The following is a 23044-nucleotide window of genomic DNA, read 5'->3' as shown; positions in this document are numbered from 1 at the left end:
AGGGTCATATGAAAAATTTATGCAATCTCAGAGACCAAAACAAATGACAGAAATAGAGGTGCTCTGCTATACACATTCATAAATATTTTACTTGCCTGACTGGTCTATATATTTCCTTAACACCAATAAACTGAAGTTGTTCCATTATGTCTGGAATACTTGCACATCGGGTAAGGTTGATTCTTGGGTAATAGAGTAGATATGACAGGCACATTTCATTCCTGGTGCTCAGACCACCCTGAAAATGGAATTTTTCTTTTAATCAAGATAGTGTTGAAATTCCACAGATAAAAACACTGATTAGCATTTATATGATAATGAAATGTGTAACAGGAGGCCCAATTTGACAGGTGTCCTTTGCTCATTAGATTATCAAGTAAAAAAAAAAATTACATAATTAGTTACAAAATACATTGCAAGCTCAAACAGTATCTCCTGAGCTTAAAAGATGTCAGAAAGAGTGACTATCAATATTTAAATGGTGGTACAGTTAAAATAAGCTTTCTATTACGTTGAAAAGTATGATCTGAGAAGTGCAGATCTATCACAGACTGTCTCCAAGGTACTTATATCTACCATGTCTCAGAAGGATGGATTCAAACTGGAACAGATATAGAAAAATCTAGTAGGATAACAAGTAGAATGAGTCTTTTTTATGAAAAGAGATTAAGTGAATTTTGTCTAGTAAAATGGAGGCTGGGACAGAATATATATCTATATGTAATCTCATTGTAAATACATAAGCAAATAAGAAAAAGTATTATAGTCAATAGATAATGTTGGCTCAAGAACAAATAAGCACTAACTATAAATGAATACATTAAAATAAGATTTTTAGCTCTCAGAAAAAAAGGCCATGAAACACTTTTCCATTGAGAGTTGTGGGCAAACAACTAATTTAAAATTAATCTTGGGAAGTATGGACAAGATTGTGACATGCATGTTCCTAAATCCTGTGTGGGAACAGTGTCACGGATATCACAAAACCATATATATTAGCTATGGAAAAGACAAAAAACATGAACCAGGGGCCAAGAGCTAGTGTGGTCACACAGGAAAATAAGAAAACATGTCGCCTTTAGGCGACAGATCTAAAAGTACAACAGGACTGAATAATTAAATTCTAATTGCTTGCCCTCCTCTGATAAACATCAATAACAAAAAGATAGCAACAGATTTAGTTCTATACAAGGGTACAAGCATCAACAGTCTTATTGTATGCTTCATTTTGAGGTATTCTTTTTTACTGAGCTTCTTAAAACCTTATGCCAGGCTTTATGAAATTCCCTTTCCATATTAGTATTCCAACCTGTACACCTTCAGAAATATTTCACTGCCTCACTGCATGTTATGCCACAATAGTTAGTAAAGTATCGTACTAATTAAAATTACAGCATTCAGTTACCTTTCTCACCCCAAAAAGTAAACTAACACCACAGACCACAGACTTCCTACAGGACACCTTCTGTGCGAAGAGTACTTTAACAGGGAAAAAGCACCGGAGTGCTTCAATGTTTACATTTTCTGAGTGTGTTTCATACTTTCCACGCTCATATTTGGCTCTATTAAGATACAACTAGCACAACAAAAATTGAAAAGACTTCATTCTCACTATTTTTTCTTCATATAGCTACTGCATGTGCCTGCATAGGCAAGCCAAGACTCAGTGAGCCGGACCACTGTGCTCCCTGGATGCTATGACCAGGTCCCAGGCCAGTCTTCCTCACTGAACAGAAACCCCTCCGATCTCACTTCCTGGAGATCTACACTCAGCCCCTCCTGAGGAAGAGAAATCAGCACCAGGCAAAGCTTACATTGCTTACAAATACAGTGGGTCTGGGATCTTTCTCTGCTTTTGCCACCAGCTGGCACCGTCCAGCATGTGTCCTGACAGCTGACTTCTCTAACCTTCCAAAACCAAGTGGCCGCATGCTAACAGCCTTCTGGRAAAGGCTCCCAGCCTCTGCTAGCCTACAAATTATGTCTGGGAGACCATGACCTGCCATGTGCCAAGCTCAGCCAGTCACTGTTCGACTTCCATGGACCACAGCTGCTGGATTGTGCACACGACCTTGTCCTGACACTGTCTGGTCTGCAACTGCAGACACTTGTTTGAGCTGTTTGCTGGAAGACCCACTACATGGAAAAGGTAACACACCACAGGCTCACTGCTCTCTACCTCCTTGTCTCAGTGATGGCTCTTCCAGTTATTTAGCTGGCATTGCACAGCATTCCCATGAAGAGCAGTGCCCTGGCATTGTGGGAGAAGGCCTTCACTTTAACCTGAACTGACCCCACTTAGGTCATAATGCAGCAAAGACTTCTTGACAGAAATTACTGATCTTTTGCAAAAATAAGCAATAGAGGAAATCTCTGTTTTCAGTATTTACATCAAGCCACTCAGATCAAGTGCCTCTGGAGATGCAGGTACCTCTCTGCCTTAGCTTTGTAATTCATGGAGCTTAGTTAGGAATCAGGTGTCTGGCACCTCATCTGAGTGTTTTAATGACTGTGTGGGTCCTGGGGAATGTGCAGTCCAAAATATAGGTGCACTTGAATGAAGGTGTTAGATGAGTGCTGAGCTGTGAGATGTCTGGATTGCTTTCTTGAATTTAAGGACCTACATTCTGCCTACATTCTATTTTAGGCACAATATTAAGTGGACTGATCTTGATCACAGAATATGTAAAAATCAATATGTATGAATTGGTAAATTACACCTTTAAAAAGGAAACAAGTTCATAAAAGTCATACATTAGTATATGTAGACTTGGCTTGCTAATACATGTTGCGAAGAAAATACTCCTTTTACTATTGAAGTCTGATTTTTCAAGAACTTTTATGTACAGGTTTGCTTATTTTTATAAACTAGTCACATGAATGCCTTATGCAAGAGATCAGACTAYGATCATAATAGTCCTTATGACTTTAAAACCTAAGAATCTGTGAAATGAAAGATAAACAATACATAGTCAAACTGAAACACTCTAAAGTGCACAGAGGAATTAGCAGGGGGGTTCATACTTTTTAATAGCATCTTATGCAATGAAAAGATTTTGGTCCCTAATATTGTTTGTGTGCTTATGTTGATCCATTAAAAATTTTTCTTACCCATGTCATACGAATTCGGTCCACAGTACTGTAGTGACATTCGGTGATTAAATTATCGCCCTGAAACACAAGATTTAAGATGTTCACAGTTACGAAGTTTATCAACACTTGCTTCAGGTGACCACAAATGACTGCAAAAACTTAAGAAATAAAGCTTATAGTAGTGGATATGAGTTTTTGAAGAGCAAAAAATTAGGTAATTGGCCTAGGCTAAAACTTGGGCACTTAGCATTCATCTTGTTCCAGATCCTCAGGGATCCATCACTGATTTAGATGGAGTCTTATTCAGTGTTTGATCCATTTTTTTGAGTAGCAGTGAAAATGCCAAGTTAGGATCCTATTTTCAGGGAAATTATATATGCAGACAATGTACACACATGATTCATGCTCCAAAACTCTTCCAGCGCTACTTTGGGTATCTTGCCCCAGGCTCATTCATCCTGCCAACGTCAATAGAATTCCTTGCCAAATCAGGAAAAGAAGGTTTTCCACATCACAATAACAACTATTTATCTGCCAAGCCTGGGAGTAGAGGAGTGGCAGGCAAAGACTCATCTACATTAACAGATATGTATGGGAAAGGCTGAACGGTTACCTTCTCAAGTACCTGCAATTAACTTTTTGCTGTTTTGATAAACTGATCTACAATGTTTCTAAATAAAAAGATAGTACATTTATCCCCTGCACCTAATCAAACGCATACCTCAAAATCACCATGATAACCAAGTGGAAATAAAAATATTGAAGAACATAGCCATACTTAAAAATCTGATATTTTGGGGGCAACTCTGTATCACAGGGATGCCAGAGGTTTATTTGCTTTGGTTTGTTTTTTTGGATCGTCATCTTCCCTTATCACCCACTATATTAATTTTTCCTGAAAAAATCAGGAGATAATCCTACACAAGTTGAGAATTTCTCCTTTCCGGTGGGCTTTTTCATTCCGAAATCAATGCTAGTCCTAACTGTACTCTGGGCTACTGGAAGAGGGTGAGTCAGCTTTGTGTTGGCCAGATGAAGACCGAGCCTTCTCAAGCAGTGAAAACTGGCGCAGCTTCATTGCCTGCAGTGGGAATATGCTGATTTGCACCAGCTGGGCCTCTGGCCCTCATGGTATAAGGAACTGGATAATATTCACTAAAGATCTTCCTTATGTACAATCATCTTTTGGTTCTGAATTCAGGAGAGGGTGTTGGTATGTGAAGAAAACAAATAATCTGGACTCCACAAGCTGAAAGATGGATACACCATGTGGAAGAGCTGGCAGAAGGAGAGAACAACATGAACTTCTATGAATACTTTTGATATGATTAATTATTATTAATTGATTAGACTGTGATCAGAATTACACTAGAATGATGGATATAGACTTGTATTTTTACATGGTGAAAGCAATAAATGGCATGAACAAGGCTCACTTCAGAGAAAGAATTCTATCTTCTATTCTAGCTGTCCTTTTAAAGTTGCAGCTATTATCAAAAAACCCTTTTGTCTTTTTGCTGTCTATTCCCTTTTGTTCTGGAATTTTAACAGGCCTTGCTCTATAATCTACATGGATTTTCCTAAAAATATTACAGGCTTTCTCTGCAAAGGCATCTAAACCTGTCATCTTCTGCCAGCCTTCTTCCTAAACCCTAAAACACGTCTTTCCTGGAGGAGGTAACACCAGTTTGTCTTTGAAGTCCCAGTGGAGTACARGCAGTAGGACTTCAAAGAGTAAATGCTGCACTTGAACATCTAGGTTAAAATAAATAAGAAAGTTGCTATTTGAGCTTCTTGCCTTTAAAGGACAAATAGCAAACTGCCCTAGTGGGGGAGAGGAGATATAAGAAAGGAAGAAAAACTGGATGTTTTAAACTACAGTGTTCCTGACCATACCCAAAGTTCAGTCATTTCATCAGCCTTTTCAACTCCATTTTCCTTCTAGCTTCAGTTATGAACAAAATACAGTTGTTTAGTATTTTACATCTGACCAGTTCCGTGAAGTTAAACGGACTTGTTCACGTGCACCAAGACAAGTGCAGCTACTCTGCTGGTCAAATCTGGAGCATTCAAACCTTTGTAGCACTTAACCTTCTGCCAAAGCTTCAAAAATGCATTGCCAGCTAATAAGAGATGAGTGAATAATTTTTAAATGAGTAACTCTTCCAAAGAATGTAGACTCTTTTCATGAAGTATCTATGGRTAGCAACTGATTTAATTTAAAGTTTATAATATGTTTACAGGTTGGGATTTTTTTTAAAAGTATATTACATTATTATCACAAGAAGAGCAATAGGATTGCATGATTTCTTATTCCAGAGTGTTTTGTTTACTCAGCAAAACCTCATGTGGAGCATAAGCAGTGAGTTTTTCTCCCAACAGGGAATAAAAACATGAAATAACAGAAGACCTAGTTGGCTGATCTGCAGAGGCATGTCTGCAAAGCTGAATACTTGCTGTGTGCAAGTATTTGGGATGGGCTGCTTAGTTCCACTGGCTCAGTAAAGCCACATCGTGGTGCTTCCATTCTTCAGCCGGCTGGATGCGCAAAGATGGCACAACCACATGTGCGTGATCTTATAATCTCTTTTGTACAAACATTTATGATAGTAAATCTCAGATCAGCTAATTGTGGACACTAAACACACCCCAAAATTAGCTTAAATGGATGGTCCAAACCAGTTCTACGGTGAATAAGTGGAGACATTTTTTTGGCAGCTTTAATGCATTAGGGATCTTGTGATAAGCGGAAACATGAACAAAACATTAAAGAAAATCAAAGAAATTAAAGAATTTAAGGAAATCCTGTAGTAAAAATAATCCTTAGTGTGAGTAAATGTTAAGCACATGATCTCTTAAAACATTTTCAGGGAAAGAATGAAGGGTGTCATACAGGCAAGATGGTTCTTTCTTCTTTCAGATACTGAAACTCCTGGAAGTTGAAGTCAAACTCATCATCATAAGCAAGTAGCTTCTGTTCCTCGCCATTGCGGAAGTGGCGCATCCTGATAGCTCTGCCAGCAAGATGAGCATGAAGAAGTACTGCAAATATGTGAATCCCACCAGGCCTCTCAGCACCTAGAGCCTGGCCAGGGGAAACCAACATCATCAGTGTGCCCAGATGCCATGTACAAACAGAGGGAAGATATATTAATAAATGCATTTCATGTTCCCTCAGTCTACAGTAAAACAAGCAGCATACAGGCAGGAGCAAAAACAAATCAATATGTGAAATTAAATTTATATATAAAAAGGGTGGTTTGGGGGGGAGTTTCTTTTGTTTTTAGTAAAGATATGTTTTAACTTGAGGCACATAGTTTTTATCAAAATCAACTGGACTGCCAATAATGCTCAATAGAATATGACTTTTAAGGGTATTATATTAAAACTGACACATTATTTTAGTCCTTTGACTGATACTGCTGAATGAGGATGTTTATAGTGAAAAAAATTTTCAGTGCAGCCGAGAATATTGTCATCAATATTGTGCCAAGAGAAGCACTTTAAAGTAAGAGGCTGTAATTACTATATGCTCTACTTCCCATCTTCAAGTAAACTGGTAGTGAAATACTGAAGATTTATATCTGAAATTTTCTTTCCAGGTCAAAACCATTTTAAAATGAACTTTGCCAGATTAGCACAAATCTGACATCACTCCCACTCCAACTGGGATATACAGATCCAAACTTTGCTATGCTAAACTTTGGTTCTTGATCAGAGCCAAAACTGGAAAGAGTCTGTCATTGGAATACCTTTCAAGTGCAGCTTTTATGTTGGAAACCTCATGATAAAAGATTACTTCGGTGACGACAAGCAACATTCAACATCACCAAGAACAAACCTAAATTCCATACCTAATATGCCCTTCACTCCAAACTATATCATAAAATGCAAATATTGATTCAGCYTTTCTCTACAAATGACAAAATATCTGAGAATCTCATACGATACATAGATCATCATAGATTACATGCAATATTTCCATAATGTACACATTAAAATCATTTGTAGAGAAATTTAAGTTATCTTAACAAAACCAAGTATTTAATGAATGCACAATTTTGTACTTAGGGTCATACAGCAAAACCTATTAAGGTTTTCAGTTTCTGTGGTTGATCTACGAACACTTCTCAGGCTTTCACTTCAAGACCAGGAGCCTTTTGCACATAGATCTGAGTTAATCTCTCTCCATTTTTCTGCTAGGCTAACTATTCCAGGTCATTAACAGCTTTGCCATGGAAAGTAAAGTATGCGTATACATTAAAGAGAGGATTAAATCAGTGTATGTATTGCATCATTCAGTACTACTTATATCAGTAAAGCAACATGAATACTGAACATCAGCCTAATGATGTAATAGAACTCTCTGAAACCTGAGATAATCATAATTTAAAAACCAAACAGTTCTTTTTCATAAAGTGCTAAGGTACTGATATCCAAAAAGATTCAGAAATCTGGTGTGTAGCATGTAGCAAATGCCTTTGCTCACATGTCTTTAACGAATATCTCTGTCTTCCCAGAAAGTTAAATAGGCTGCCCTAAATTATGTCTGAGAATACAACCCAGCACTGTCAGACAGGAGACATACCTCTTCCAGACATTCCAGCGTGCAGTGACCCTCTGACACAAATTCAGGCATGCCTGGTGGGATATTGTGGAAGAGGCTGACCCAAAGACCAGCTTCAATAACCCCAGCATCATATTGCCTTAAAACTGGAGTATAAATTAGCCTCAGACCRGAGTTATCTATCAAGCCTGCAACAAAAGAACACAGCTGTGGCTGTAAATCAGCACAAAAAAATCCAATAACTTCACATTTTTCAAGGTTTGTGCTTAATGTTTTACATGAAAATTCAGGAATTAACCTCAATAACCTGGAAAAGAGTCAAACCATTCAGGGGGATGCAGAAAGCACTAAATAGGGGCAGCCCACAAGAGGGTTGTTAAGATGTTGGTATCTGCAGTGGTCAGATGTGAATGAAAAATGTGTCACTTCTGTTAAGTTTTCCAGTATGGACCTCAGAGAAAAAAGGTAGAGCATTGAGAGAGCAAACAATAGAAGTAAATAAGTTCTCAAAAGGTGCTATGTATGACTTTAAAATGAAACATTTAAAGAATTGTCTTAAAGTTCTATTTTTTTTGTTTGAAATGTATAAGGCTTCTGCTTGTGAATTTATCTGTTGCTTCACCTTGAGCCCAAGTATAAACTATATTTTTCCTTTGTTTTGGATTGTCTCGACACATTGCAGCACACATCAGAAGACTAAACACACCCCTTTTGCAATCTCTCCTCTTAAGAGAGCATCAACTTAACATATGAAAATTGGCTTCCTAAATCTCAAACTTGAAGATAATACCAGCATCTCAGGTAAAGGAGACAAGAAAACTACATAGGATTTTTGATGCTACACTCACAGACCCCTCTTGATTTCAAAAAATAAGCTTGCTGTAAAAAGGTTGACTTTTTAAGAGTGAAAATGGTGAGACTTTCATTCATCTAAATGTTTAGCCATATTAATTTGCTTTTTTATCTATTCAGAATTTATGTTGCCTCCATCAATTAACTGCTTATAATTATTTCTCTCATATTAGACAATTTTATTAGGCAAGATATACACAAAAAAAGACTAAATTGTGTTGCACAAGTGTTAATTTCTGTGTTAGCTCATCTGTTATTCTTCTTTGTTCCCCCTTTTTAAATGTTAGCTTTGAAAATTAAAAGTGTAAACAAATAATTTCCAAGTACCTGAGAGAAAGTAAGAGGCTTCCCAGTGACCTATATTAGTCTTCTAAGAAACATAACAGACATAGTAGTGCCTGAAAGCAAACAGTTCATCAATATGAAATCAGTAGGCTGTTTTGAGATAGACAAATGCTAGAGGAATAGAGTAGGGTCTAAGGTGACCAGTCACCCTAATACCTAAGATCGAGTAGTATATAATTACTAAGGAACAAATGATATGAGCTATGTACAGCCAATTAAGAGTGGTAATCAAGAAACCAATTATGAGACATTCCACAGTATACAAATTATGATCCCCTCTCCAGTGATATGTGCTGTCCCACAGCATCTCAATTTTAATGCATTTGGGAAACTGGACCCACTCCCTTTCCGACACTGTTAGTACAATCATCTTGTCAATCTGAATCTTTCCCTTGCCATGTGATACTCCACATTCAAGTCTACCTGTTGCTAAGACTGACGTGCCAGATCTGTTTATGTGATCTAAGGATATTTAAGTGTTTTTGATAAACAATTTCCAAGGGGACTGTCTTTTAAGTTAAAAGTGAATGTTAACAATTTCAAAACCAGTAACATTCAAAAAAATGCAAGTTAGAAACAGTTGAAACATTTGTGAGTCTAACCGAGAGCCAACAGTTCCTAGGTCTCTGAGCAGCTTAGGAAAACATTAGCCAAAATCACTAAGTGACCCTGCTGGCAAACAACGTACTCTTTAACTGCAAGAGGCAAACCTGGAAAATATAGATCTGGAACTGGGGAAAAAAACATGCTTTTGTGGCAGTTTCAGCGCTGCACCCAGAGGACTGGCAGGCTGGAGCTGGGGGAGTCAGCCCTTCACGGCAGCCTCCTCCCTCCAGCAACCCTCCCGCTCCTCGCACAATCTTGCATCATTTACTGCATCAGCGAGCAGAGAAACATGACTTTATTACTGTCACCCGCTCTTGCCTCCACGGTCTGAATTTTCCCTGCTGTTCTGTGAGACACTGTGTCCACACATGAGCGTCCCAACAAGGCAAAACTGTCCCCACTGCTTACAAAGGGGAAGAAATGCRATTAATTCCCAGGTTTAATAAGGCATGTAACATTAGTGATACAAATGAAGTTTACTGTATTCCATGCAAATGTGCATGCTGAATGGACAGAGTTTGTCATTGTTTGTCAGTCTGTCAAAACAATTTTAAGACAACTTATCTGAGATATCACAAACAGAAAAAATAACAGTAAGACAGAATGCCCTAACCAACACAGAGAATTTTATTTAAACATGTGTGGACATAAAGAAGGGTCAGTACATTATGCTGCAATGGCTTTTACCCAGTTCATGTACACCAGTCATCAGAATATTCTCAGGTATAGCAGCTCAGTATAGTTTTGTTTAAGAACAAAGAAAGCATTACTTATCTTCTCAAAAGTCAGCTTTGAAGTATCCTAGCTTTTCTGGGGCACCCTGGCTTCACAGCAAAACTTCCTTTTGCTTCTTTTAAATATAAGTAAATTTTAGAATGAAGATTTAAAAACACCATTACAAAAAGAAAGCTTATCTTTTAAGATAAACTGCTTTTACTGAGGGAATGGTCTAGCAACCTGAGACTTTACTTCGCTTTCAGAAACTGCCCTTGGTTGAKGTAGATGTCTTAAAAAATACTAGAAAAAAAAAATCAAAGGCTCTTACCCTGACTGTCACTTTTTTTTAAAATGTTACAAGGCCACTGAGTGCTGGGTAATTCTGCCCTGCTATCTGTCAGCCTGATTGGACCTCTCAGTAAAAGGAACAGGATTCAGAGAGAGCTAACATAAGGAATGTAGTGATAAAGAGGTATATTCCTCTGGTCCACAATCCTTTGGGTATCTGAATCTCTCACTGGCAATAACCAGAAACTACTGACTGGGAAAAATGAGCCTCAGTTTTGCCTTTGTTCTGTTTGCTGTGGAATGCAACGAGAAACACCTGTGTCCAGTACCTTTCTCAATCTTGCAGGTTTTAAAGAGTGTGAAGGTACAAACCTTCTATATATGATGGGTTGTCATAATGCACCTCCATAAGTACGAACTGAGGGTCACCTGCTGTGCCAATGGATAAACCAACATGAGGCGGGTAGGTGAAGCCCTGGAATTCAAAACATGCATATATTGTCAGAAGATTTTTGACAATGTTAGGAGTTTATTGCTTTTTTTATCTATCTATTTTGCAATCACATAAGTGATACAATTTACAAATTTAATTTATTTTAAAACTTCTTAAATGTAGCATTGTATATATATATATATATATAAAATACATAAAAATACTGAATGCACTAAATCATTATGCCAATATAAGATATTAGATTCTGTGCTTTCTAGAGGATAAAGCCCTGAGCAACCTGGTCTGACCTCATGGCTGACCCTGCTTTGAGCAGGAGGTTGGACTAGAGACTTCCTGAGGTCCCTTCCAACCTGAATTAGCCTATGATCTTATGATTATTTATCTTGCATTTGTTGCTTCAGCTGAAAAGGAAAATTCCATTTTAAATGTATAAACATTGCGTCATCAAGCAGTTAGTTTGACAATAAAACCCTTATGAAAAAAGTGAATCTACATTTAAAATGTTCCTAGTTTTTAAAAGCAGTAATTTCCAGGGGATACTGAGGTTGCATGTAATGAGATTGCTTTTACTGCACAAATCACTGCATTCTAAGCAAAATGATTTGAACAGTAAAAATGATCTTTATGGCTATGTCTGCATTAGCAAGTAGTGTGGTGCAAAAGGAATAAATCTGTACAGTGCAACAGTTTGTGCTGGATCCACTGCCCCCACACTGTGATTCAGGGTCATTTCCTTTGGACAAGCTCTGGTCTGACCCCATGTGCTGAATCCCATTTGTGGCTGAAGATGCCGGGTTCACTCCAGGATGTTCACGGTAGCTTCCTCCCAAGGGGACTGTGCACGATCTCAAACCATTCATCATGCAAAACAGAGCTTGGTATGTGGGTGTTGGAGGTTTACTTCAAAAGCACACTCCTGATTTGAAGTACAATGCTTATAACTACTAAGTGAAGTCATTTACCAAATTCACCTTATGAGGAATCATATCTGCACCATTTTAGAGTATACAGAAAATAATATTTTAATGTGCAATTTGAGATCCTAACTTTCTCATTTTGACTGGCATTAATGAAATAATCCTATTGATATATAGTAATAAATATTATCACCTCTGTATTACATATGGGTAAACTGAAGCACTGTGAGTTGCATGGTAAACCTGAGTGTAACCCAGATCTGCCAGATTCTTCTCTGTAGAGTTTTAGCAATGGAGCCATTCTTGCAGAAGCCACCATAATCCTTGTTAAATGATAATTTATTTATATGAGTTTTTTATTTCACTTGGATGAAGACAGTTGAAAGTGCAAATACTAGGTCAGAGCATAGCTAATGGCAAAAATGCACAAAGTATACATCAGGGATAATGCTCAAAGTGGATTAAGCTGCTTTTGATGGGTCTGTGTTGCAGCTCCGTGCATAGCAGTTCTGAGATCTTCACCTCCAGCCCTCCAAGACAGTTCTTGGGCTGCAGCTTGGCAAACGAAGGCCACATAGATTGCCATCACCCCAGTCCCTGCCTGGTACCTGCACCACTGTTTGTGTGGGCATGCAACTAATCAAGGGGGTAAAGAAGGGGTGGGATGCTTCTTTTTGCAGCAGTGCTGGCTTATGTCAGCTGAAAGCATTGACTGGAGCCTAAATTAAAATATGAAAGAAGATAAAAACACAGCCTGGGGTCAATATGGCATCACAGACAGTGTTTTCTGTAGATATAACCCATTGGCATGAACCAAGTGGTCCTTGCACAGGCTCTACGTCAACACAAGATCGCTCCTACATGGAAATGATGTCTCTTAGGGCTGGCTAGAGCAATTTCAGAGCCACACAGTGACAGGCCTGAAAGCGGCAACGCTGTAACCAAGGTGCTGGTGAGGCATGAAATGAATTAAATCAATATCTAACTTCATTTGGAAAGAGTCTTCTTGGCTCCCTGTCTTTTATATGGTTACCTACAGATGGTGCTTTTATTTCTTTCTTTGCCTACAAGTAACAGAAGCTGGTCATTGGTGGTGGCAGTGTATGGGACCAGCTGGGACAATCTGATATGGGGACAGACTTCCATGCTCCTGAGTTGCCTTTCTCCCTGTAGGGCATCAGTTACCTCTATATTATTTTCATTTCTTTTAGTTTTTCACTCAAGATGTTCATTGCATTTCATACTTAAAAGGCCAAAAAGAAGTTGAGCACTTAGTGGTCAGGTATTTGGGGACTGTGATTATACATACCTTTAAAAAGAGACAGATTAAGTAATCACTAATACACTAGGAATAAGCTTTATTACAATACACAATCCCTTCAAGCCCTGTTGATGAATCATTCTAGAAAGCTATTCATCCTACCTCTCCTCCAATGGCCCAAGCAAAAATGACTGTCTCACACATGAGAAAAGAATCTGGCATGTTGGGGTGGTAACACTCATGCCCGTAGTCCAGCACGCTGTCATTCAAATTGCTGCTGCACTGATAGAGTAGGATATGGTGCACCAGATTCTCATGGCCTTTCTGTATCAATGGCTCAACCTGTTGACATTGAAATTAAAAAGGACAGAAAATACATCTCAGATTTGACCATTTCAATGCAAATATTCAGACAGAACTGCAAATTATGTGGTGCATTTATTTTAAAGGAGGACGTTAGATTGCAACTAGGTTGAGATGCTCTTCAGCACTCTGCAACTTCAAGCATTAAAATGAAAAAACTCTTAGCTCAACCGTGTCAATGGGGGACAGGAAAAAAATTCTGTGTCCTGACCAAACCTATGTTGCCATCTGTCTTGTTCTCCCTTCTCCCAACCCAGTCTTGCACTGTCGCTTGTCTTTTTCCCTGCCCAATCCTGTGTAGCCACATTTGAACCTGAAATGGATATAAACCAGTCGAATGTCTGTTTAGCTGCACCAGGTCGGTATCTGAACTACTCAGAACTTTTTGTTCCCGTTTCTGCTTCTTCTGTGTTATCTTGAACTACAGCTGCCCATAAATTCTGTATACCTAGGTTGAGTCTAGAGGTATACACCATATTCCTTAGCAGCTTAACATACATGTTCTGTTTCTTTTGACATCTATGAAAAATTAGAATTCATTTACAATCTGTTAAGTTGCATAGACTTTATTGACATGAACTCATTCCTCAGAGGTTGGGTGCTCCAGTCTGTTTGTGGAGGGCTAGAGGGCTCTTAGGAGTGCCCCAGTGCCCCCCGTAAAATTTGACCACTGAACTTAAGGGTAGGCTGAATTGATTTCATTCCTATCTAACAGCTTGTTCACTCTCTCTTTGGATGGATGATGTTAAATTATTTCTGCCAGAGATGACATCCCTAGGGCAAACATGAATACTTCTGAAGCAAAATTATTTTGCTTTTCAAAAAGACCACATTCAAAAAAAATCAGCATATGGAAAACAATATTAAAATGAAAGGAGTTTTTGCCTTGCTTTTGCTTTCAAAGATTTCATCCCATCCCCTACTATATCTACCTTCAAGTCGAATAAGATAAACATTCTCTGCAAAGGTTTTCACAAAAAAAATAAACAGTTTTGTCAATGCAGTACTTTAGATGTGGGTATACCATGCAGTATTGCCTTTTAATATTATTAGGAAAAAGAAGCTACTTTAAACAGGGAAAAAATGCATATACACCCTAACTTTGCATCCATTTGTTTTGCAAGCACATGAACCCCAGGTACTGGAGGCACAGAACAGGGTAAGCAAGAACTTTTTTTTTATTACCCTGTTAAAATATCTTCAGCACAATATTGTCACCAGAAATTTCTCTCTCTGTACTTTATTCAAACCACTAAACCAAAGTACAAAATAGGGCAGGGGAGGAAGAAGCAACCGGAGCTTTTGCATATCAAGACCACCCTTGTTGATGTAAATCAGCAAAATTTCACTGAAGTCAGGCTCTAGGGGAGTCCAGTTGCTTGCTGAGTACCTGCATGTCGATCCAAGAAGTGCAGAGCCCCAAACCACCCACTTCACTGTGCTCAGAAGTCAATGGAACGATGCCAGTTTAAACGGATGTACCAAAGTTTTATTTTGACAGCAAGACTGAAATACTTTTTTGCATAGAGATCTTCTGTATTGTTTTAAGTAATCTCTATTTTGGTTAGCGTTACCACCATCACAAATTATCGTACTAAGAAACTAAAGTATTTTTGAAAAGGAACTAAGATAATGCAGTCGGTTTTCCCATCAGATAAGAATTCATTCCTGAATATATCACACTGACAGACAAAGATTCAGAAATCCATTTCAGTTTGATGTTGCTCCTTACTTCTGCTCCTTCATATATCTACATATTTATCCAAACACTGCAGAACCAAAACACATCCACATCACACTATCTTATACATTAAATAGCAGTATATGCCTCAAGAATTCAGAAACTCCATATAATGTATGGACTAGTCACTGAGATGGTTATCGGAACATTATCTCTGCATCTACCAAGAAATAAGAGTGTTTTTGTCCAAACATGTGATAGTTCTGCCTGCTGCTACAAGACCCCAGCACCTGCTGTGCTTACAATCACTGCTTCAGAAACAACTTCCCCTCGAAACAATGGGACATCACCAAAATTAGAAACGCGCATCCTGCCATCGGTTCCTTAGTGGCAGTTACCTAAACAATAACAGCACTTCAAAAAGTATTTTTGTTCAGCTTTCTTTAGCTAAGAAAAGAAAAAAAAATAGAACAAACCCTCAAGCATCTTCCGAATGCATCTTGTAGGACATTTTATATTCTTCTGAAGCATTTATAAATAATAAAAAGCAGCAGTGAAGACAGACTTTTTACTCATTTTTATTACAATTTGGTTAAAGAAATGACACCTTTCTCCCTCACTTTTTAAACAAATAGAGGAAAAAGATGACTAGGATGGGTCAAAAACTTTTAAACAAAAATAACAGGAAAATCTCATTAATCAGAAGTTGTTTATTTCCCAGAATTGTATGGGAATGTTTTCATGGTCAGATCTCACAGGTTTCCAGCATCATTTCTGACTGAAACAAGAGAAGGAAGAGGAGCAGACCCCTTACCCTCCTTGGGTTCTCTTTCTCTGATCCAATGAATAGCTAAATATGTGTACTAACTAGAATAACTTCAGCAGAAAAGAAGAAGAAAAAGTTTGATTCTATTCTCTGTCCTAGTGATTAGCTGGAGAAGGGATTTAAACCTGCCATTTCTACATCCCAGGTGAGTGTTGTTCTAATTACTCGGGCATTTGTTATTTCAGCTTATAGAATAAGCCAGTTGTTTGTGCTGCCTGCCTCTTTCTCTCTCACCTTCCACAGAGAATATCTGTACAGCTTATTTTGCTCCAAGCTGAAAACAAATTCCAAAATCTCTTTCTTTCTTTTTTTCAGTAAACAGGATTCTTGTTCTCTGGCCAGTCTTATAAACAATGATGAACAATGACCGAGTTCCTCAAATATGAGGCCAAATCCAGCATGTCACCAAAACATTTAAATTGGCACATAAGTAGTCCTAGGTGTAAAATTAGTTGCTAGAACAGGTATCTACATTAAAATAGGTAGATCAYGGTGGCCTGGTTTCCAGAGCACTTGCAGCCCCAATGAATGGTAACTCAATTTGTAGGGCTCATTTCCTACAAGGTTATTCCTATTTTAACAGCTAAATATCAGTCTTAATCCCTAATTATAGGCATTCAATTTTACAACATGGATTGCTGAATGTACACATTCAAAGTTTCCATTTATTTAAAATTTTTAAAAATAAAGTTTTGGATTTTTGATAGCCCTTAATTCCCAAACCACAAAACTGAAAGCTAAATTAATCTAAGGTCTACTTTTACAGGTCTCCAGTCATAATAATAGTGGACCAACCCTGAAAAGTTACCATGACTGTCTTGCTAATTTGTCTTGGGAAATAACCCAACTTTCAGATAATTATAAAAAGATAATCATTTAATGCAGTAAGTTATGGCAAAGGAGTGAGATACAGAAAAAAAAATGATAGAAGTAGGCATATTACATAATCAACAAATTCTGCAGATTGAAGTGACCAATTCATTTTTATTTGGATTTTCATTTATACTTGGTCTTGTTTATATTGTTCTTGTAATGTCAAGGGACTCTCAGGTGACACTTTCTGCCACTGGTACCTGAGGAATTTAGAATGGGTTGCAGTGGCAATGGAAGTCAGCCTTTCACTTTCAGTAATGATGAGGAAACTTGGGACTTTAACATGCAGTTCCTTCCTCTTTCCTTGCTAATTCCTACCCGGTTCTTCTTAGCCATGGGAGTCAAGAAAAACTCAATAATCAGACACTGTTACTTAATTGAAAGAGGAGACTGAAAGGAAACATATATAATTACTACATTATTAGTTTCCCCATTTTACCTCATTCTGATCTGCAGCCCTTTCACTGCGCCTGAAATGCAAGGAAGACTCAGCTGTCAGGGTTCATCTGCTTGCCCTGTCAGGAACAAGCCTGCAGAGACAGCGCACTGGCAGGGCATGTCCCCCAGTTCTGCCCCTGCAGGCAAAGTGCATTTTCTGCTTGACATTTCCTAATTGCCAGAGGCTTGGAGAACAAAAGCCCTATATCCACCTTACATCGAAATGCTCAAAGCCTTTGGGACTGCAAAAAAATATGTAGACACACAAGATGCGATCTCCCCTGCTTTTCACAAAACCCGCAAAAAGAAACTGCTGTTTTATTATTCACGATGATTTACTTTCTGCATCCTGACTATCTTGCTTGAAAGCTTGGGCAAAAGATACTTTCTAACTGAGCACACCAACATGTATGAACAAATCTGACTCCCAGTGACAGACAGGTAAAAACTGATATACTATAATCCCCCACCGCATCAAACTGTGGTTTCCTAAGAAGGGAGTATCGAAAATACACCTGGTTCAAATGCAACCAAAAGTATGGGTTATGGTGTTTGATTAACATGACCTGTACTGACTGGGTAGTTTCAGAGGTTTTTAAGAGCACTGTGGCTCCTCTCATCAGACTGTATCTCTTAGCACTTCTCAAAATGTTGACTTTCAAAGAACATACATAAAATAATAATTTTTCAACTTATTATCAAGTTAAAATAGGTAAGATGCATTTCCCTCCTGTTAACTTAACAGCAACTCTATTAAAGCCAACAAACTTACATCACACTAACAAAAGAAATGCTTACATTCTCTAGTGCGAGGTTATTCAGCTTCAATTTTCTCCCTCTTTTCTCTGTTTCATATTATTCCTTCTCCTGCTGCACAAACCAAACATACCACATGTCTTTTTTTCTTATAAAAAAACAAGACAATATTGTAACATAACAGAGGCTTGCATCTCAACCTGCTGTTAAGCAGAGTCAAGATACTAATGTAAGACATATTAAACAGGGTGAAAATGCAAACTGCTCAAATGGTCCAAGCAGTCAGGTTCCCTACCAGGGAGAAACAGCTCCAGAAACCTGGAAGTCTTTCTTGCTTATTCCTATATTCTCTCCTTTTTTATTTGTTTTGCTTTCTTTGACGTTACAGCTGTGGTTTGCTCTTCATGCCTGTTTGTATGCATGATGAAAGTTAGTAAACTATATCCATATTCTCCCCGTAGCGTCCCTGTTAAAAAAACTAGTCCACTGAACTTAAGGAAACAAAATGCCAAATCTACTTTTGTATACAAAAACGGCAACAAGTTTTTCGTCTTATCCCAGTGATGTTTTTACACTGAAATGTCAAGGAAAACCAGAGTTTTATTTGTTCCGGCTCAAAAGCTAGCGTCCACTTAATTTTACCTTTTAAAGTCTTCAAATAAAAAGTGCTGCCATTATTCTATTACATCATCATAGAGAGGTATCTAGGCATCTTCGGCTGAATGTATACTGATAAAAACTGCCCGAGGACTTCTCCCTGGTCTTGAAGCTATCTGGGATGGCACATTCCTATATTCATACACGTAAACTCTCTACTACTTGATTATACAATTGCCCAAGCCATGCCTTGGCATTATCTATTCAGTACATGCCAGGGAATGTGCAAGTAAGTAAAAGGAAAAAGAGGCAAGGGTCACAATTTACAGCGAGGGAAATTCCGACTAGACATAAGGAAAAATACTTTCTCTATGAGAGTGGTTAGACATTGGAACAGGTTGTCCAGAAAGGCTGAAGAGTCTTTGTCCTTGCTGATATTCAAAACTCAGCAGGACCATCCTGGGAGCAGACTCATCCAAGTTTGACGTTAGCTCTGCCTTGACCTCCAACCTAAATTATTCCAAGATTTCTCAACTGAACAGTATGGAACAGGATAATATTCAAGCCTGCACCCACGTATCCTTCAATGAAGTTTGCGATACAGAAAATGAAAGGGAATGGTTTTGAAAAAAGAACGGATGTCCCTCAAATTGTAGTATCATGTGCACATAAATTAAACCAGAGGCTTCTTCAAGTGACTTCAGTTACAGAACAGTAATCATTTAATCCAGTAATAGCATCAGGTATCCTGCTATATCCTCTACTAACAGAAAGATGCTATAGAATGTTATTCCATGGTAAATGACTCCTAATAAGGCTTTAGACTTACACAACACTGCACATATGCAGTTGGCTGTGAAACAGAGAAAAGCCATTATTCCATAATCCCAAAACTGGCAGTACAAATCTGACAGAAGATTTTGTGCTGATTTTGCTATATCTTAGTTTCTAGCCTGTGGTTGGCTATTTTTTTAATGTGAGTTTGCTATGTCCTTGATCAACTCAGACCAAATAGTGATAGTCATGAAATTGAGTTCTGGCTGAGTTTACCTTGGGAAGAACTATCACCTTCTTATTGATTACTATTGCTTTGCTACTTCTTTCACAAATGTATATTATGCATATATATTTAATTATTTGTCTAATTTAGAAAAGTTCTTCAAGGTAGATACTGTCTTCTTATTAAGGATAATCAACATTTTTCTGATTTTTTTCTTCTTTTCAGAAGTGTAGTTCTGGAATAAACAAACATTTACCTAAAATATCTCTTTTAAGGTTTTAGATTTTTCTTCAGAAAAGCAAACACTTGGAAATACTTGTCCTTAAAAAATTTGGGTCTTTTTCAGCAACAACTCCACATATTTCAGAGAAAAAGTCAATATGAATATGGTGTTATTTTCGTATAAATTTTCAGAAAGAAAAATACTCGTCATTTTCCGGCTGGCATTGCTTCTTGCACTCAACCCAGAGGTGTGCTAAGCAAAAGCTCCAAGAGTTGGAAATACACCTCTGAATGGGGATAGACATCTAAATCCATGACTTCAGCGTAGACCAGGATTTTAACCCCAACAACTGAACAGTGACCTTGTATCAGGAGAAAAGCCTGTCCYGGCCAGCCTCCTGCCTGTGACGCTAACCCGCTGCAGACTTTCACCACGGGGCTCAGGAGTGCGGGGCTCGGGAAGGGACCACCCTCCCCACATGCCCACCCGTCTGTCAGAAGGCGTTAAGTTCCTGCCTCAGAGCAGTTGGGGCTGACAGAGGCACCTCAAATGCTCCACAGACTGCAGTTGGGCATGGGCTAGGTACAGCAATCTTTATTGAGATCAGCGGTATAATTTGCATGTATATAGCCAAGTGTCCAGTTACGTTTTTCTTACAGTACAATCCAGAACCTAAACTCAGTCTTCATTAAGAAAACCCTATAAACCTCTCTCCCAGGTGTTTCTGAATTTGTACTGTGCTGGTTCTTTAAAAAAGGGGTATATTTTGGTGACTGACTTGCGCTAGGTGGAAGCCACTGTTCACATTTCACTCATAGTTACCTATGCAGTGAGCATTACTGCTTATCTTGATTTGTCTTCCAAATGTAAAAATGTTCATCTAAATTATTTTCATACACATTTTTCACATCCTGAAACTGAGGAAAAAGTATAAACGGTGTTTTTTTTTTTAACGACATACCATGCTTCTTACATTTTAATACAAAAGAGATGGACATGAGAAAAAGGTCCAAGCAAAAGCAACTTCCCCCACCCCCACAACCAAATAATGTGATTAGGTAAAGTTTCCTTGGAGGATGGAAATATTCCAGATGAAAAATAGAGGTTCCATACAACTTAAGGCATTTAAATTTGCATGACTTGTCCCTAATATGTGTGCTTTTTTTTCCCAAAGTGAGATTCAAATACAGAACTTAATCCTGAGCTGAAAAACAGTGCTGTCCTGTTTATTTATTTTTGTTTGTATTTATGTTTATTATTGTTTAACTGGTTCTGGGTGTAATTTAAAACACCTAACAAAAATTCTAACATCAGTGTGAAGACAATCATCCTTACCATATGAATGGAAAATCTTATTCAAAGTGCTGATATTTCCTGTTCTTGATGTAAAGAAGAAAAGATTTGTTTACTTGCTGACTGCGTTGTTCAATGAAGGCTCTTATTTAAGTTTTATTAGTAAATCAGATTATGAAATAATTACCAAACTGAAGTTTTAAGCTGCAGAATTTTCATAGGAATAAAATATGTAGTTTTAGAAAAAAGTTACTGTTGTTGTGTTGTTAATGTGGAGAGGGGTCTATATTTCTGAATTCACACAATTCCTTCCATCCACACATATTACTATAATTAAATAAATGCTGATGGTTATGCTGTACATCAAGAATTTGTATAGGTCAGTGTGAAGAACAACTTAAATATTTTAATTAGGAAAGAGAAATTAAACAACACAATAACCAAAAAACCCAAAGCATTTTAAAATGAGAACTAGAGATGGGTTTAGGGCTTCTTGTTTTCACTGCCATCAAGCCCCTTCCTAAATCTTTATTCCTAACTAATCACCTGGAACTCTGCCACTCATAAACAGTTTCAGATTTTAAAGGCATGCAGTAACTTAGAATAAATCCAAAGAAGCAAACCTCAAAGTAATATTCATAAAAAATTGTTTCTCCCTCAGGTATGTCTGAAGATTTAAGATAACACATTTAGAAACAGTTAAAAAATATAACCCTGAGGACTAATCTGATAAAACAGTTGAGTCAAGAAAAAACATGTTTCATTCAGTTATGCTTCCTGGCAATACATTCATTACACTCCTAAGCAAGAGAAATACAGGCAGAGTAGTTGTGGTATTCAGTATGGCCATAGTCTCTCCATGCAGTTGACACATACCAAACAGAATTAATCAGCAATTAATCAGTAACATCATTATTTGCTTGTGAAAACAATGTAATAATAAAGTAGTATATAATCAAATATGTTTCAGATCTAAAGCCAAAATGGATAGTCTGTAAAGAGTTTATATTTATTCAAGATGAGTATATAATTTGAATAGTGTAAATAATATAGTCAATGAAGGTACTCCTTTTTGTTCATGAAATCACCATTTACACACAGTGATGTCTATCTATTTCTTTGAGATAGCAAGGGAAGAGTTTTTAATTCTATTGTACAACTGCAAACTGTTCTCTTTGATCATTCATCTTAATAATATTATACATTTTCTCATATTTTATACACTCCTGCATGGGAATGAACAAAAAGTTTTACCGAAAGACTGAATGTGTGAGAATTTACAATGTGTCCATTTCTTGTTTTACAAGTACTCTGGCATATGGATATGAAAGGTACTTCCTGACAAGTAAATGCTGACTTCTACAAAGGAGTACCAAAAGAAAACACACACAAGAAAGATCTTAAGCGTATAGGTGCAGAATTTCTACAATAGTCACCACTCTATACTCTCTGCCACCTAAAATTTACTAAAGTGAAAGAACAGGATAAAAACTGCAGAAGTCTTATGGTTTTGACATGACCTAACTTCCTGAGTCAGTAGAATAATTTTGGGGAACTATTGCTTATACCCTCCAAAAAGTTATGTTTAAAAAGTTAACATAAACATGAAAAGGAACACAAAATACATGTTGCTGAGTAGTGTGTGATGTTAGGTACTGCCTACACTAATTTAACAATTTCAAACTTTTCTCACCCTGAGCCAGATCCTGGTATCCTTCTGCAGGGCTTCAACACACTTCAGTGTCACTTGGTAACATAAAGTATGCACAAAGTCACACAACACGGGTTGTTTTCAGATAACATGGTTCTTCTGAAGTATCTCAAGAAGTACTATATTATTATGTTCTCACACCAAGCAAAACTTCATTTAAATCTTGGTGCAAAGAGAAACTGT

The 23044-nt window shown here is 37.6% G+C and overlaps 1 protein-coding gene across 1 annotated transcript in view; it reads right to left on the bottom strand.

The window, feature by feature from the left end:
• The window catches only part of MOXD1 (monooxygenase DBH like 1), a gene marked incomplete at its 5' end in the record, with an annotated part of 50369 nt that overhangs the window by 4920 nt on the left and 22405 nt on the right, over window positions 1–23044 (bottom strand). Inside the window, 6 exons of the mRNA XM_026072810.1 lie at window positions 96–238; window positions 3112–3171; window positions 5987–6178; window positions 7682–7848; window positions 10841–10943; window positions 13263–13442. Coding sequence (XP_025928595.1) covers window positions 96–238; window positions 3112–3171; window positions 5987–6178; window positions 7682–7848; window positions 10841–10943; window positions 13263–13442 — 845 coding nt within the window. The remainder of the gene's footprint in view (window positions 1–95; window positions 239–3111; window positions 3172–5986; window positions 6179–7681; window positions 7849–10840; window positions 10944–13262; window positions 13443–23044) is intronic.

The sequence above is a fragment of the Apteryx rowi genome, unplaced genomic scaffold (assembly GCF_003343035.1).
Source record: "Apteryx rowi isolate R43461 unplaced genomic scaffold, aptRow1 scaffold_351, whole genome shotgun sequence".
In the NCBI taxonomy this organism is placed as follows: Eukaryota; Metazoa; Chordata; class Aves; order Apterygiformes; family Apterygidae; genus Apteryx; species Apteryx rowi.
This window is presented reverse-complemented; position numbering and strand designations above follow the sequence as displayed.